Here is a 14,241-nt window from a genome sequence, read left to right as displayed (position 1 = left end):
TCTGAAACATAGAGTATAATTTTTTTAATCAATTGCAACATGTTAGAAAAGCACACTCTGTTCTTATACACAGCACACTCTGTTCTTGCACACAGTGTCACTCTGACTTTGAAAATCACCAAATGAAACAGAATAGTTTTGCCATCGGGAAATGAGACTTCCCATCAAAATCTACTTTACATTGATTAAGGTATTCAGCACTGTATTTGAGCACCTGTTACAGTTCTGTCCATGAAGGAAAAAAATTCAAGAATAGCACTTTCATAAGACATTTTAAAGGATTTATCGTAGTAAATTAGACCATTAGTCTAGCTAATCCAGTATCCTGCCCCTAGCAATGGCCAGGGCTTCAGAATATAGCTACTGATTTGTACCTGCTCAGTGAGTGTTTTTTTTCTCAACATCGTGGTGATTTGTCACAGGCCTTTTAGAACAATCTTGTCCTGTTATGCTCAGATGCCAAAGTTATTTTGTCTATTCTTTCAGAAGTTAATAGTCTTCAATTATTTATTCCATGTGGATCCAAAGGAGAAGCTGCTCATTGTTACACAACAAATGAAACAAGAAGTAATATCTTGTTATCTGATTATATCAAATATGTGTTAATATGCAATTCTGCATTAAATCAACTAAAGGCAAACAAAATATTTGCTATGGTGTTGATTGAAGATTAGAGCCGGTGACTCCTGTAAGCCGTGTTTTGTGTTAATGGCAGAGTCATGCAGCTGCCAGCCTCAAGTAGGATAGAAAGTTAGACAGACCTCAGTGACAAAAAAAAAATATACCAAATATGGCAAAAAGAGCGAAGCCTTCTGTCAAGGCGAGGGAGGGAATTCTGTAAATAACTTCCTTTCTTCAGAATGAAAACCAAGCTAACATAATCATTCAGTTTATTACAATAAAATTTCTATCATATCTTTCATTTTGGAAGAATTCAATGCATTTTGTAACTATTGAAAGGTGATATGCAGTGCTATTGGTTGGATAAAGTCTTAGTGGTAGAATTTTTAAATGTCTTGCATTATACAGATGGTAAAGAAAGGGATATATTATACAGGTCATTGTACTGGAAATGCTAAAAAAATGCATCAAGTACAGTAATCTTCAACTTTTTACATGATGTGATAAAAAAACTGTATGATGAACTACTCCAGTGGTATGCTACCTCATAAAGAAGGGGGTGAATTGAGCCCTCACCTGTTTTGAGTTTGGGCTTATTTTGGGGTTTTTTTTAATTTGTTAAGTAATGTTATATATATACACACACATACATATATTCAGTATGTAAGTAGGAGCACTTCCATTCAATTTAACTTTAACAATAGTTAAATATAGACTTGTTTGCTTTTTGCTGTTCCTTCCATTATTCTCAAACCAAAACCAAAAGCAAGCACACTTCATAATCCAGAATTAGGATGTCCCCGGACAGGTGGCCTTGCTACCTATGAATAACTTTTAAATAATTAAGCAAAATAAAATTAAGCAGCCTGGAGCAAGCTCCAGATAAGGTCCTCAGCTGCACCATAACCTGAGAAAAATAAACTGAAAGCAGTCTTAGCCTAGTAATAGTGCCATGAGTGACTGTCATTGAGCTTCAGGAAGGCCTATATCGATCAACCTGTGTAATGAATACATATTCCTTGCTGCATTACAGTCTGTACCCTCATTGTCAAGGATTAAGGAATACTTAGATCTTCTCCTATTACAAACTCTATAATAATCTTAAGCAATATCTTATTACATCCAGATTACTACTTAGACCATCAATATGAAACAATTGGTTCTGAAGAAGACACTGACAGTAGCCAACAAAAAACTTGCTTCTTTCCTCTTGCCTTCAACAACTAGTGAAGACTTGTGCTAGTGTTTGGATAAAATGGTCCTGAGATTCCAGAAGGGGAGCTGAGAAAAAGTCTCTGTTTGCTAAAGAGCAAATAAGGAGATGGTTTTGCTTGAGTTCATACATTTTATACTTTTTCCCAAAATAAACAGAGTTCAGCTATTCATTATAGGCCATTTAGAGTATCCAAGATAGCCAGTATGCTAAACAAAAGTCATGGAAGCATGCCACAATATCTGTAGCCACTGTTTCCTTTAAAAAAATGGTAGTGTATAATTAAATCTGGTTGATTGCAGCCTACACTATGGCACCAGCAATCTGCCCTTCTTTCTGCTATAGTTTGCTGCCTTCCTCTTAAAAAGTAATATGACCCTAAAGAGTGGATGTAACCCAACACAAATAGAGAAGTTTTGCAGGATAACCACACTGTGATGCCAAAGAAGATGCTGCATCAGTCACTGGACCTGGTGGAGAAAGGGTCGGGAGTCTTTCTGCCTGTAAGGCATAACCAGGGCAGAGGACACTTGAGGGCCCTCTAGTAGAAGGTGAAGAGTGTGCAGGGTTGCATGCACTTGAGATATCTACTCAGTGAGGGATCGCAGTCTTTCTTGTGTCACGTAAATTGTAATGCCCACAACACCACGTAATGCTACCTGCTGCTTTTTTTTTCACTAAACCGTGGGCAAAGCTGGGACACTCAGCTGGCCTTGCTGCAGAGCCCTCTGATGGAGAAGATAAAGGATTTACTCCCACTTTTCACTGGTGGAAGCTTGAAGTGGAGCCTTACTCCCATTTTTGCACACATCAAATAAGCTAGACAGGTAGTACTGCAGCCTGCTTGGTGGCCAGTAATTTTCATGTTTCAGGTCCCTTTATGTGGCCCTGTCAGTTCATCTAAATCATAATTTGTATTGCTACATACTGTGCAAATTACATACTTTTAGACACTTGTATTAGTGTTCTTCAGTGCCAGTCTAAAGTGTCCCACTGTTCCTGTTGCAAAGCTCTTAGAAAGAAAGGTGCCAAGCAGTGTAGTGTTCACTTAATGAGACTGCAGTTCTTGTCTTGAACAGAGCAATGTGGATTCTTAAGAAGGAAAAGATCTTATTTTATCCTAGAGCTGTATCTACTTCTTAAAATAAGTGTGTGTATATACATCTGTATGTGTGCACACAGACAGTTGCACTATAACTCGTAATAGTTTCATGCCACTAATCTGCTTGCCTGTTCTTTTCTGTAGCCCAGATGATTTACTGAATGCACTGAATGAGGGTATCAGCCGTGCTGATGTGATCATTACATCAGGAGGTGTATCTATGGGGGAAAAGGTATGCTAAATTTAAGTATGACTTGCTACAGTATATATAAGAATTTCAAGGCAGAGTCTGTCATCAGAGCTTCTACCTTTGTATTAATGTTTATTAAAAAGGGATCTTTTTTTGGAACACATAAATGTGAATTAATTAAGAAAATAGTCTTCAATGCTATCCTCATTCCCTTTGTTCTTGTTACTGTACTATAGTAGACATAGTACAGCAGGGAAGATTTTAATTCTTGGTGTGAGTGATTGGCAAATGTGTTTTTATTTAAGGAATGGTTTATATAGTTATGATGAGGAAGGTGCTTGGTTAATAGCACACACAGGCAACAGACTTCTTTTTATTTTTAGAGCAGGTAAAATGTAGATAGAATAAAGCTACTTTGAAAGTACTTTGGAAAGCAACCTGAGTATATAAATAGCTCTTTCTTACTCAGCAGATCTGTTTCCTGAATATGCCAAAGCTCTATCTGTTACAAAAATAGTTTTATCACATTTTGCGCCTGTTAGTCCTACAGAGGCAGTACATACGAGACACAGTGAGCTGATATATTTGCCTTTTGAATCATTAACAGAATTGTTGATTGAGTTCCTGTTGGTAATCCCTGTGCCAAAACCATCAAAGAAAATAGGGATACACAGATGCTGGTGGGGCGTAGATGAACCTGCAGGACATTTATTAATCATGACTTATGCGAAGGAAAACTCAGATTACTTTTTGATCCCAGGCTGAATCTGTGAGTTTGGCAGGTAAAAGAAACATCTCTCCTTTTATAACTAACAGATACTAAAGACAGTCATTAGGAGATGGCAAACATGAGTGCTGTTTTTGTCACTTTTCTGAGTAGAAATCATATTGTTGGATACGTCGTGAAAATGGGTAACTAGTTAAAGCAGTGCCAATTACTTTCAATCCGTTTTTGTCCTCGGTATTCCTAGAAAAATAATGAAGGACGAGTGCTGGTCTTTAAATTGGGAATGTAGTGAAATAGTGCAGACACAGGAGCACTAGGAAGTGACTGAACTGCTGAATGGTCTCACGGGCATTTATGCCTTCTGGCTCATTTCTCCCCAGTGTGAATTTGAGGCACCAGCTTAAAGTCAATAGGCTCTATATTCCACTGATGGTTAGTCCTCTATACTGCGCTTTCAACAGTTTTAATAAAATAACTGTGAATGTCCAAAAAGTAAATAGAAAATAAAAACAGGCTTAATGGAGTCAGTAATTGAGAATTCATGCCTGGCTGAAAAAAGTTACTGCTTTCCAAGTATTTGAACACACACACACACACACACACACACACACAAAAGGATAAATACAGGAAAACTGCAAGGGAGCTTCAGATTTACTGCTTCCAAAGTCTCTCTTCACAGATGACTGTTATGTCCTGTGTCTTTAATCTCACTACACACAACAGACAGGATACTACATCTTTGAGCACAGCAATTTTCAATAAAGACTAAATGAGTAATTCAATCTGTTTTAATAACTGGATCGATTGTGTTTATGCAAAATCATTTAACTTGAATTAATGCACAAGCCACCCACAGTTTTTCCTTTCTAAGGACTATTAAAACCAACCACTGTGAATTAGACCGTGTCCCCAAGAAATTATAATAATTACAGTATCCTGGAAAACTATGATTTCTACAGTACAGTATTGATTTCAAAAGTACTAGGAGATCTCTATCTCTACTGCTAGATAGCTTCCATGGCAAAAGTTAAATAACTTGATGATTTTAAGTCTTAACTTTGAACGATAAAAGCTTTTTTCCATCTTTGATATAGAGAATGTTTTAGTAGTAGGTATTTGTGGGGTCCTCTAAGATTCTGATGCTGCAGCTGACTTTTAAGTAATATATTACTATGTCCTCGTGGAGTCAGGTTTGGCACCTAAAATGAGTCTGTTCTTCACCTCTTCTTTTTGAAAATACTTCTTTCAAATACTGGAAATTCCCCACTGGACTGTAGCACTTTTGGGATATGAAAAGTCTTTCATCTTCACTTGATATTAATTGATTGCTTTGAATGCTTAGATGATGTAAGCCACTTCGATGTTACTTAATTGATTTTCTTTTTTGAATTTAAACAGGACTATCTTAAACAGGTGCTGGATATTGATCTTCACGCACAGATTCACTTTGGCAGAGTTTTTATGAAACCAGGGTAAGAAATTTTTCTACTTAGGCAGCATAGATGGAGGTTATATTGGGCCAAATATCCTATATAAGTGCTTCAGTAGATTTCAGTTTTCCAAATATACTATAAACCACATGGTAGATAGAAATGGGAAAAGGAGCAAAATCAGTCCTATTCAGATTAGTCATTGTCTTTATGGGTGAAATTGACTGTAACAGAGAGATTAGTTTTTATCAGTAAGAGATATTTCTCTGATAACTGTTGCAAATCAGGTTTGGGGATTGGGTGGAAACCAGTATGGTGTAAACATGGCCACAGTCTTCACTGTGATCACAGAGCTCAGATATTGACATTGTTATGAAATTACTAGGAAGTATAAGGACATTTAACTGCTGGTTTGCTTAACGAGCATCTCATTTCACTTCAAAATTTGCATAAGTCATATTCCTACAAAAAGCAATTTCTTGAGAGGTGGAATGACAGCTAATTTACAAAGTTTTATCTAACTGGCATATTAAACATAGTAATTTTAAAGTAAATATATCCTTTATATGTTTAGTTTGCCTCAGAAAACTGTTTCAGCATTGCTTTCCTTTGCTGTAGCACTGCTAATTAATGAGTCTGGAAGTGTACTTTGCAGAGAAAATTAAAACTACATGTATTGAAAATAGTTCCCTTTCACAGTACAGTAGCAGAAAGATATCTGCAGCTCTGCCTCACTAAGCATGGAGTGCAGTTTGTTTGCAAACTAGGTTGGCACAGTCCAGTAACACAAGGCCAAGTGCAGCTTTGAGGAATGATTCCTGTAATTGTTGCCAGGGAGCAGAACATGAAGTGGGTGTTTGCTGTGAAAGTAGACAAATACTTTTACTGTCTCTGCATACAATCCAGTAAAGAACTGCACATGGGTTTGGTGCTTGTGCTGCTACTACCACCACCGCCCTTCCATAAAAGGAAAAAGTGAGCTGAAAGTGTGTTTCTTCCCATGCTGGATGTAACCCAGGCATGGAAAATACTCTCTGCTTCTGTCATACTGCTACAACCTGTGTGGTAAAGTCCCAAAAGTGGAATCTTGCACTCCAGCCTCTGCTGCTGACTAGAATGGATAACCCAATTTGCAGAATTCAGAATATTAAGTTCTGGTTCTGGCTTATCTGAAAGCAAATGTAATTCCTTCTTCTGGTGATCCCTCTGTAGACTTGTAGCAATAAACTTTTAATAACTAGCCAGAAAAGCTTTAAGAAATCTTATTTTCCCCAAACATTCATGTTCATTTTATGCCATAAGAAAGATATTTCTTACTGCTACCAAAAAATTCGGTCATCTAATCTTACTGAGAACGTAAGCACTCTCATTTTCATTGGCTGTACTGCAATAGCAAATAATGCGTTTCAGTTTTTATTAATTCTGTCTTAAAAGGCCTTAGATATGAATTGTGATTACTCTATTGGGAAAAACTCCCTTGAGTAAGTTCCAAGAGCGAAGCCAGAATTTGTTTTGTATGCCTGTATTTTGATGTGCCACATGACTGCAGTGATGCCCACGATTTACCGTTCTTCCACTTGGTCTGAAAATTGCTGAGCTAATGTAAGGTTGTATCTTATCTAGCAGCGCTGCCAGAAGGAAAGTACTGGAAGACTTTACCAATGATGGTGTTGAAATCTCATATGAGAATTCAGAGTTTCCAGTAAATATGAATTAGCAATTGGATTTTTTTGTACCTCAGTTTGTGTACTAGTTATAAGATTTGGAGGTGTGGCACATAGTTGCCATTATGTTAAGAGACATTTTAAACCAGAAACTGCAAACACCAACTTCCCCTGGTAAAATAAAATACTGATTAGTCCTAGCAGATACAAAACCAGGTGGTAATGATCAAAGTGTGGCAACTATCATTTGCTAACCAGGTGATAGTTGTCAGCTGAAGATGAAGCCAAGGAACTCAGCCTAATTATTGCTCCTGTAAAGTATCATTTCTAATGTTTAAAAGGATGAAATTAACATCGGTATATAGAAAAGGTTTTTTGAATCAATGAGTCCATTTTCTTTGCCAGTCATATTGTTGAGTCATCACATTACTGTCCTATTTGTATAACTGTAATAACCCTGATAATGAGTCATTAAAGATCACTCAGGAGCAGCTGTGAAAGGTAGAGTGAGTTCTTTACTTATAGACCTAGGTCTTACCTGACTGCAGCTCTGCCTGTGTACCTGAACCTGTTCATCTGCAGACTAACCAGCATTTGCTGCTCTAAAATACTGCTGTAGACAATGGAGTAAGGGAAATTAGAGTCACAAATGTTACAAAAACAAATACAGCTCTTTAGCTGCCTAATTTCAGTATTACTTCTCTGTTAATTGGCTTCTAGCATGAAGACAGGATTTAGATTTTTGATTACTAGTTCATCTGCTCTTACATGTTTCCTCACCAGAAGCAAAATAGTATACTTAATATTTCGTAGCTGAATACCAAGAAAAACTAATTGTTCTATCATCACAAAGAGAGGATTATACCCCCAGCATGGAGTAAGCAGCAGGTGCTAATGAACTGCTGAGAGAGGTCCTGTTTTGTTTTCTTTTCAAAATGTTTTAAATAATAACATAATAATATTTAGTCAAAGTCTTGTGCAGATATTGAATAGCTTTCCTTTTCCATAGCCTGCCAACAACTTTTGCAACTCTGGATATTGATGGTGTAAGAAAAATAATCTTTGCGCTCCCAGGTAAGATATTTTGTGGATTACTTTTGTTGATGTGCATAGATGACAGACGTGAAACAGAATAGTGACATTTCACAGCAGCTATGTCTGGTGTTGGCATCCCTAAGGAAGGTACCTGTAAGGTCTTCCCAGAAAATTCTAGAAGAAACAGACTTATGGCGATATTCTGAGGAGTTCTTTCTTGTTCCTGTTCTCAGAATTTGCTGGTGTACAGGTCTTATGACTTCTTCCATCCAACAATTTCCTTGGGTCTTCTAAGTGGTACTATACAGGGGTGTGTTTTTCCTACAGCTCCTTCCACCTTCCCAGTTAATATTGAGTGCATGTAAGTCAGTGCACCCATTCTGAAGTATTGCAAATGGAGACAAAAACGAGGGAGTGCCAAGGAGCATGTCAAAAGACTTATTCTTTTTTGTCATGATTGTACGGTGGAACCAAAAGAGGGCAGCATCACTTTATCTCCTGAGTGCTGCGTCGGCTTGGGAAATCACTGCCTTCCAAATAAACATTTCCTTAAGGATCTGGGAACAAATCTCTACCATACTAAATCAGGAGGATTATTTATTCTTACTGCTTTGACTTTGCATGGATTTCTGACTACACAAGGAATCCTGTTCTTGATAAGCTGGCGGTTTTCAGATGTATCTCTAGTGCTTTTTCTCTCTCTTGGTTTAGTTGCTGCAGTACTTTTTCCTCCAGGGGAGAGATCAGTGGAGCATCTGTCTGATTGTAGTATTTAATTTAGAACTGTCATCTAGGGAAGTCCAGATGTGTAAGACAAGTGGTGTTTGACAGATGTTGATCATACACCTCTCTTGTGAGTCAACAGAAAATTTATAAATCAGTAGAATTCTCCTCAGAATTTGCACTAAAGCATTTTGCTACTCTGTTAGGGAATGGAAAGTTATTTTTCCATAGGTCTTGGAAATCTTAATCATGAATCAAGAGCCCTATCAGGTAGGACCTATACCTGTGCACAATAAACCCTGTCCTGGCCCCAGACAAATCTAGGCATAAGACAAAAGGCAATGGAGGAACAGAGGCAAATGCTGGGGCCTGAGGAGCATGGGGCAGTTCTGGTCAGAGCAGGATTTCAGCACCCCATCAGCCAGAGTGTAGCTTTCAGCAGGTGTACTTGCCACATGCCACTCCAGTCTTGAATGAAATGTTTCCTGTACGTAGCATGAAAAGCTCTTTAGAGTCCTTTAGAGTGCAATTGCTATAAGAACATGAGATCACTTTCAGCATTTCACAGAGTAAATCAAGAGTAAACCACCAACTGTTCTTTGTCCTACAGGCAACCCTGTGTCAGCTGTTGTCACCTGCAATCTCTTTGTTGTTCCCGCACTGAGGAAAATGCAGGGTATTCTGGATCCTCGGCCCACCATCATCAAAGCCAGGGTAAGAAGCTTGTCCTCTATTTAAAAATTCTCTCAAGATGTTGAAGCACAGCTCTTCGGGCTCTGAAGGGCTGTCTTGTTTGGGAAATCTGAGCCTTAGACTAATTCTAGCAAGTTGAAGGAAGTTCACACAAAACAGGGGTACATTCTCAATCTCTGTTAATGGCGATATTCAGTCCCACAATTTCTAGGAGTTGGATGGCCATCTAATGGAGCAAGATACACCGATGCAGAGGCAACCATTTGCCGATCAGGCAGGAATGACACTTTACTGTTTAAAAAACCATTTGTTTTAACCTGTGGTAAAAAATGCAGAGTAATCTGGGAATACCTAAAGAGTTGGATAGTTCTGTATTAGCAATAGAAAATACAAACTGTAAAGCCTTTCTGTTCTTGAGTTATTTATATAAGTAACCCACATGACCCCCACCCTAAGCAATATAAATCCCTTAAGCTATTCATTTCACTCTTGTAAGAAATCATGGCCATTGTAACTGTTTAATATAGATTTGAGGCACGTTATTATAATGTATTATTCTATTTTTGATTCAAATAAAGTACCAAGGAACACATTACCTTTTATAGTTTTCCTAGTGTTCTCCTACTCCTTATCACGTCTCTTGCACCTCTTCAGGCATCCAGATTTTTCTTTATCTCACAGCTAAAATATTCTGAAACAGAGAGCAATTTATAGTGACCATCACTTTTGCATGAATTTTCCAGTGTGTTCCATTAAATTCCATTGTGAACCATCCCGTGTATGTCTTTTCATTTCAAAGATTGGCCATTTCCCTTTTGTCAAAGCTAGCAGGATTTTGAATGAGAATAAATTTTTTATCTTTAATGCAGTGTAATCTAGAGGCCAAAAATGGTAAAGCTTTTTCCCAGAGAAATACTACCTTTAAATTCCCAGTAAAGGAACAGCTTTGGAATATTCCACTTAATGAACATAGACTTCATCACACACTTTGATATTATAATATCACACTCGTATTTCCTTTAAATACTGCAGTCCCTACCTTCTACAGCTTTTGATCTTGCACTAGACACCATCAGACCTCAAAATGCAAGTTTTTGAAAAGACTGTTTTTAAGGAAAAATAATTGAGCAGGTTATTCCATTATCTTAGACAGTGTGATCTGATGCCTCACATTTTCATCCTTTCTCTGCTTCTACAGTTATCATGTGATGTAAAATTGGATCCCCGCCCGGAATATCATCGGTGCATACTGACTTGGCATCACCAAGAACCACTACCTTGGGCACAGAGTACAGGTTAGTGCCCAGTCACACAGACTGGCAGACACACTCACACAGGTCCTTGCCTTCCTATATATACCTCTAAAACCAACCAAGCATGTGTACGTGTTTTTTCATATAGCCTTCCTTAGGCAGACTGATTTGTTGACATCCTTGTGCACATGCATACATGTACCTTAGTATAAAATTCAGTCATGGTTTATAAACTTAACCATCGAAGCTTCCTTTATCTGAATAACCTGACTTTATACACACACAAAATACACCTGTATGCTTGCATATGTGCACACCTTTTTGTCAGCATCCGCCCATGCTTACTTGCACTCACAGGCACATTTGTTTACTTTTGTTCTTGTGCCTGTACTAAACAAACACAAGTTGGAGCATAGGTAGGAACAATACAAATTAAAAAAGTGTGATTCTAGCTGAACTGGAAAAGTAGAAGAGATAGCTGAGGCTGTATATATTCTCTTAAAGCCGACTAAGACTTTTATTAGTCATGTTTGCCACCTAGGGATACTTCTGGATACTCAGCTGCAGTTGAGGTAAATAGTATATTTGAATACTTTTATAGCTGTGTACTGCTAGAAGACTGACTCTGCCAGTTTCTCAAGAGATTCAGGTCCTTGTATTTTTGCTACATCCAAATTGTTCAATACAAAGCATTATAGACAAATCTCCACAGGGAAAACATTAGCTCAAATGCATCTTACTGTTTACTCAGAGAAAGTTCTTACTATTGACTCACAAGATCACACAGCCTCTGACATATTTCCAGGTGTAAGTCAAGGTATTAATTAGATCTATAATGCTGTATTTGATTTAACTGTTTCATTGTGCACCTCTTCTTTCCTTACACAAGCAGACTATCTGGAATGATTTCTCTGTCAGTCTGGAAGTTTGAAAACCAAGAGCATGACTTTATTGCGTTTTCATTTTTTGTCAGTACTACCAATATGATACTGTTTATCTTTGGGACATGTTGTGAAGCTCAGTGTCCCAAAGAAACCCATTCTTTTGAGGCGGTACATGTTGCACATTTACGCAGCTGTCCACCATAACAGGCTCCAACTCTAGGATTCTGCTGAAAAATGTGAAGTCCAAGTGAAGGTTTCCAATTCCTCTTTTATTAGTTCTCAGGTTATAGCTTGAGCTGGAGAGGAACCCCTACCCCACATCATGCCCTCCAGTTATACCCGTCCCACCCAGCACCCCATCCCCAAGTCCAATCACTTAATTCTGGTCAGTGGTCTCTTGATTTCATACTGGTTTTCTTTGTCACTGGGCTGGTCTTCTACTGAAGTTACCTCATTCGCTTGGAATTTTTTCCTGGTCCTTATCTTTTTCGTTTTGCTCACATATGGATTCAGCTAGTTCTGTTTTAGTAGCATTACTTTTATCAAAAAGTTTACTGTCCGTCAGCTCTTACGGTCTAAGGCTTCAACTACTTTAGCTACCAGTTCTAAGCTACTAATGCTAAACAGGGCTATTCAGAGAGAAGAATACAGTTAATCAAACTTATTCAATAACAGTATATTAAAAACATTCTGGACTGTGCTGGGTTTAGTCTGTACAATTGGAATTAGGTATACAAATTATATGCAAAAATAAAGTAATTCTGATAGGATTAGAAATTCCAACAGGAAAGCAATTTACTGTGACAAGATATGAGGTACAGATAATGTGGAAGGCTGGATAGGAAAGCAATTAGGAAAGCAAATGCGAGTTTTGAGAGCCAGAGTGATGAGAGGCTGAGTAATACTCTACAGAGTTCTCTGTTTCCATCCACCTTGGAACGGCGAGATCCCAGCTCTATGAATAAGTTAGCAACATGAACATCTTCATAAGAACAGCTCTTGTTTCCCACATGGTGTGTTGCAGCGTTTGAAACTAACTGAAAACTTAACTGAAATTTTTCTCTTGCTCTCCTGTAGGGAATCAGATGAGCAGTCGTCTGATGAGTATGCGCAGTGCCAATGGACTGTTGATGCTACCTCCAAAGACAGAGCAGTATGTGGAGCTTCACAAGGGGGAGGTGGTGGATGTCATGGTCATTGGAAGGCTATGATGTCACCAACAAGAGCGAAGCTTTGATGCATGTCCACATATCATTGACTGTATCCTGTAATATGCAACGGCACAGCTAGTTTTTCTGATTTGGATAAAAGTTGATCAGTATAGACAACATCTTGAATTATATTTCAAATGGAATTTAAATAAATACCTTTTAAAAAAACTTTAAAACAAATCTTAACAAAGAAATTTATTCTGATTATATCAAAGCAACTTTTTTCTTTCCTTGCAATTGCTTTGTGTGTTCAATGCTAGTTCTAATAGCGGTAGCTTTTAGTAGACAGCAGTAGGTGCCTGCAGAACTTGTGTTTTTTCTCATCTTTAAGATACAACTACTTATGCTCTTAAAACAAGGCTGTCTGCTTATTTATACTAGCGTAGACAACACTTGGATTTCCCTTATTAGTATGCTTCATAACCGCTTCACAGAGAGCTTCTGCTTGTTCTTTATCTTGTATCTCGTGTTGATGTGCACAGTGCCAAAAGCAGAGTGGCTGCACTGGAAACCCAATGAAGCCCCGAGGTTTTCTCACCTCGCTGCGCATTCAGGGATCTCTCTTGTCCCGGCAGCCACCCAGCTCAGTACTCTTGGGCAGTAACTGGATACCTTTTATTTCAACAAACAAAAAAATTGCTTCCTTAAGTGCTGACAGCCTTTTTAACCAATACATTTAAAAATGTACAGAACTAAAAACTAAAAAAAATCAAAGACTGATCTTGTACAGATATTAGTGTTACCAGCATTCGTGTGGAAATTAAATGAGCAAAGAAATAAAACTAATGTTAAACAACTCTGTACCATAACATTTTCTGTAATGATATTGAAACTTAAATGAATAAAAAAAAATCCTCAGTCATTATTTAAAATTTCACCTGTTTAGCCTTGTTGTTTGAACCAAAAAAATAGTGGTTTAAAAGGGTATTTGGGGTGGGGGAAGAGGACAGGAAGGAAGGGAAAATAATATATGGAATCTAGGGCCTTCCCTCATGTACAATATCACAAGTGAACTGAAAACACAGAGTGAGCTCTCTCTCACTCGTCTCCCAAGGGGCAAAATGGAAGCAGCATTTGGGAGGTTTTACAATTGGACTAGTCAAAGCTGGAGAATACTTTTTTTTCCCATGTAAATTGCATAGCAGTTGCAAACAGCCCTTGTGCTGCACTGTGTGGGATTAAATAGAGCATTCTTTTTTTTCTTTTTTTTTTTTTAAATTAGACTCTCTTTTTGTTACTGGGACTATTCAGCCCTCACCAGATTTTGTGTTTTGATAATTTCACATTTCGTCTGGGATTAAGACCATAGCAGTGCCCTACAACACCTTGCTTCTTGGAGTTCATGGGTTAAATGATATCCCATCGACTCCATTCATGAAGCCAGAACATTTGTCCATAGTATTTTTTGAATACTTAGGGATGACACAGAAAATGGGGTTTAAATCCTGACTGCCACAGTGGACCAGGGCTGTAGTTCTCTGATAACTGCAGAGGG

The 14,241-nt window shown here is 38.0% G+C and overlaps 1 protein-coding gene across 23 annotated transcripts in view; it reads left to right on the top strand.

Moving 5' to 3' along the window:
- GPHN (gephyrin) overlaps positions 1-13,623 on the top strand; it is a 303,525-nt gene extending 289,902 nt beyond the window's left edge. For 20 of the 23 annotated variants that reach the window (XM_074868126.1, XM_074868123.1, XM_074868119.1 and 17 more), the window contains 6 exons: positions 3,081-3,168; positions 5,252-5,325; positions 7,957-8,021; positions 9,316-9,419; positions 10,597-10,693; positions 12,613-13,623. In XM_074868126.1, coding sequence (XP_074724227.1) covers positions 3,081-3,168; positions 5,252-5,325; positions 7,957-8,021; positions 9,316-9,419; positions 10,597-10,693; positions 12,613-12,746 — 562 coding nt within the window. In that variant the 3' untranslated portion in view covers positions 12,747-13,623. Of the gene's footprint in view, positions 1-3,080; positions 3,169-3,733; positions 3,909-5,251; positions 5,326-7,956; positions 8,022-9,315; positions 9,420-10,596; positions 10,694-12,612 lie in introns of those variants that run through there. The other 3 variants (XR_012628893.1, XR_012628892.1, XR_012628894.1) reach the window with 2 other exon arrangements.
- The last annotated feature ends 618 nt before the right edge of the window (positions 13,624-14,241 follow it).

This window comes from Strix uralensis, chromosome 4 (genome assembly GCF_047716275.1).
Source record: "Strix uralensis isolate ZFMK-TIS-50842 chromosome 4, bStrUra1, whole genome shotgun sequence".
NCBI lineage: Eukaryota > Metazoa > Chordata > Aves > Strigiformes > Strigidae > Strix > Strix uralensis.
Note: the sequence above shows the minus strand (reverse complement) of the source record. Positions and strands in the feature narration are given on the sequence as shown.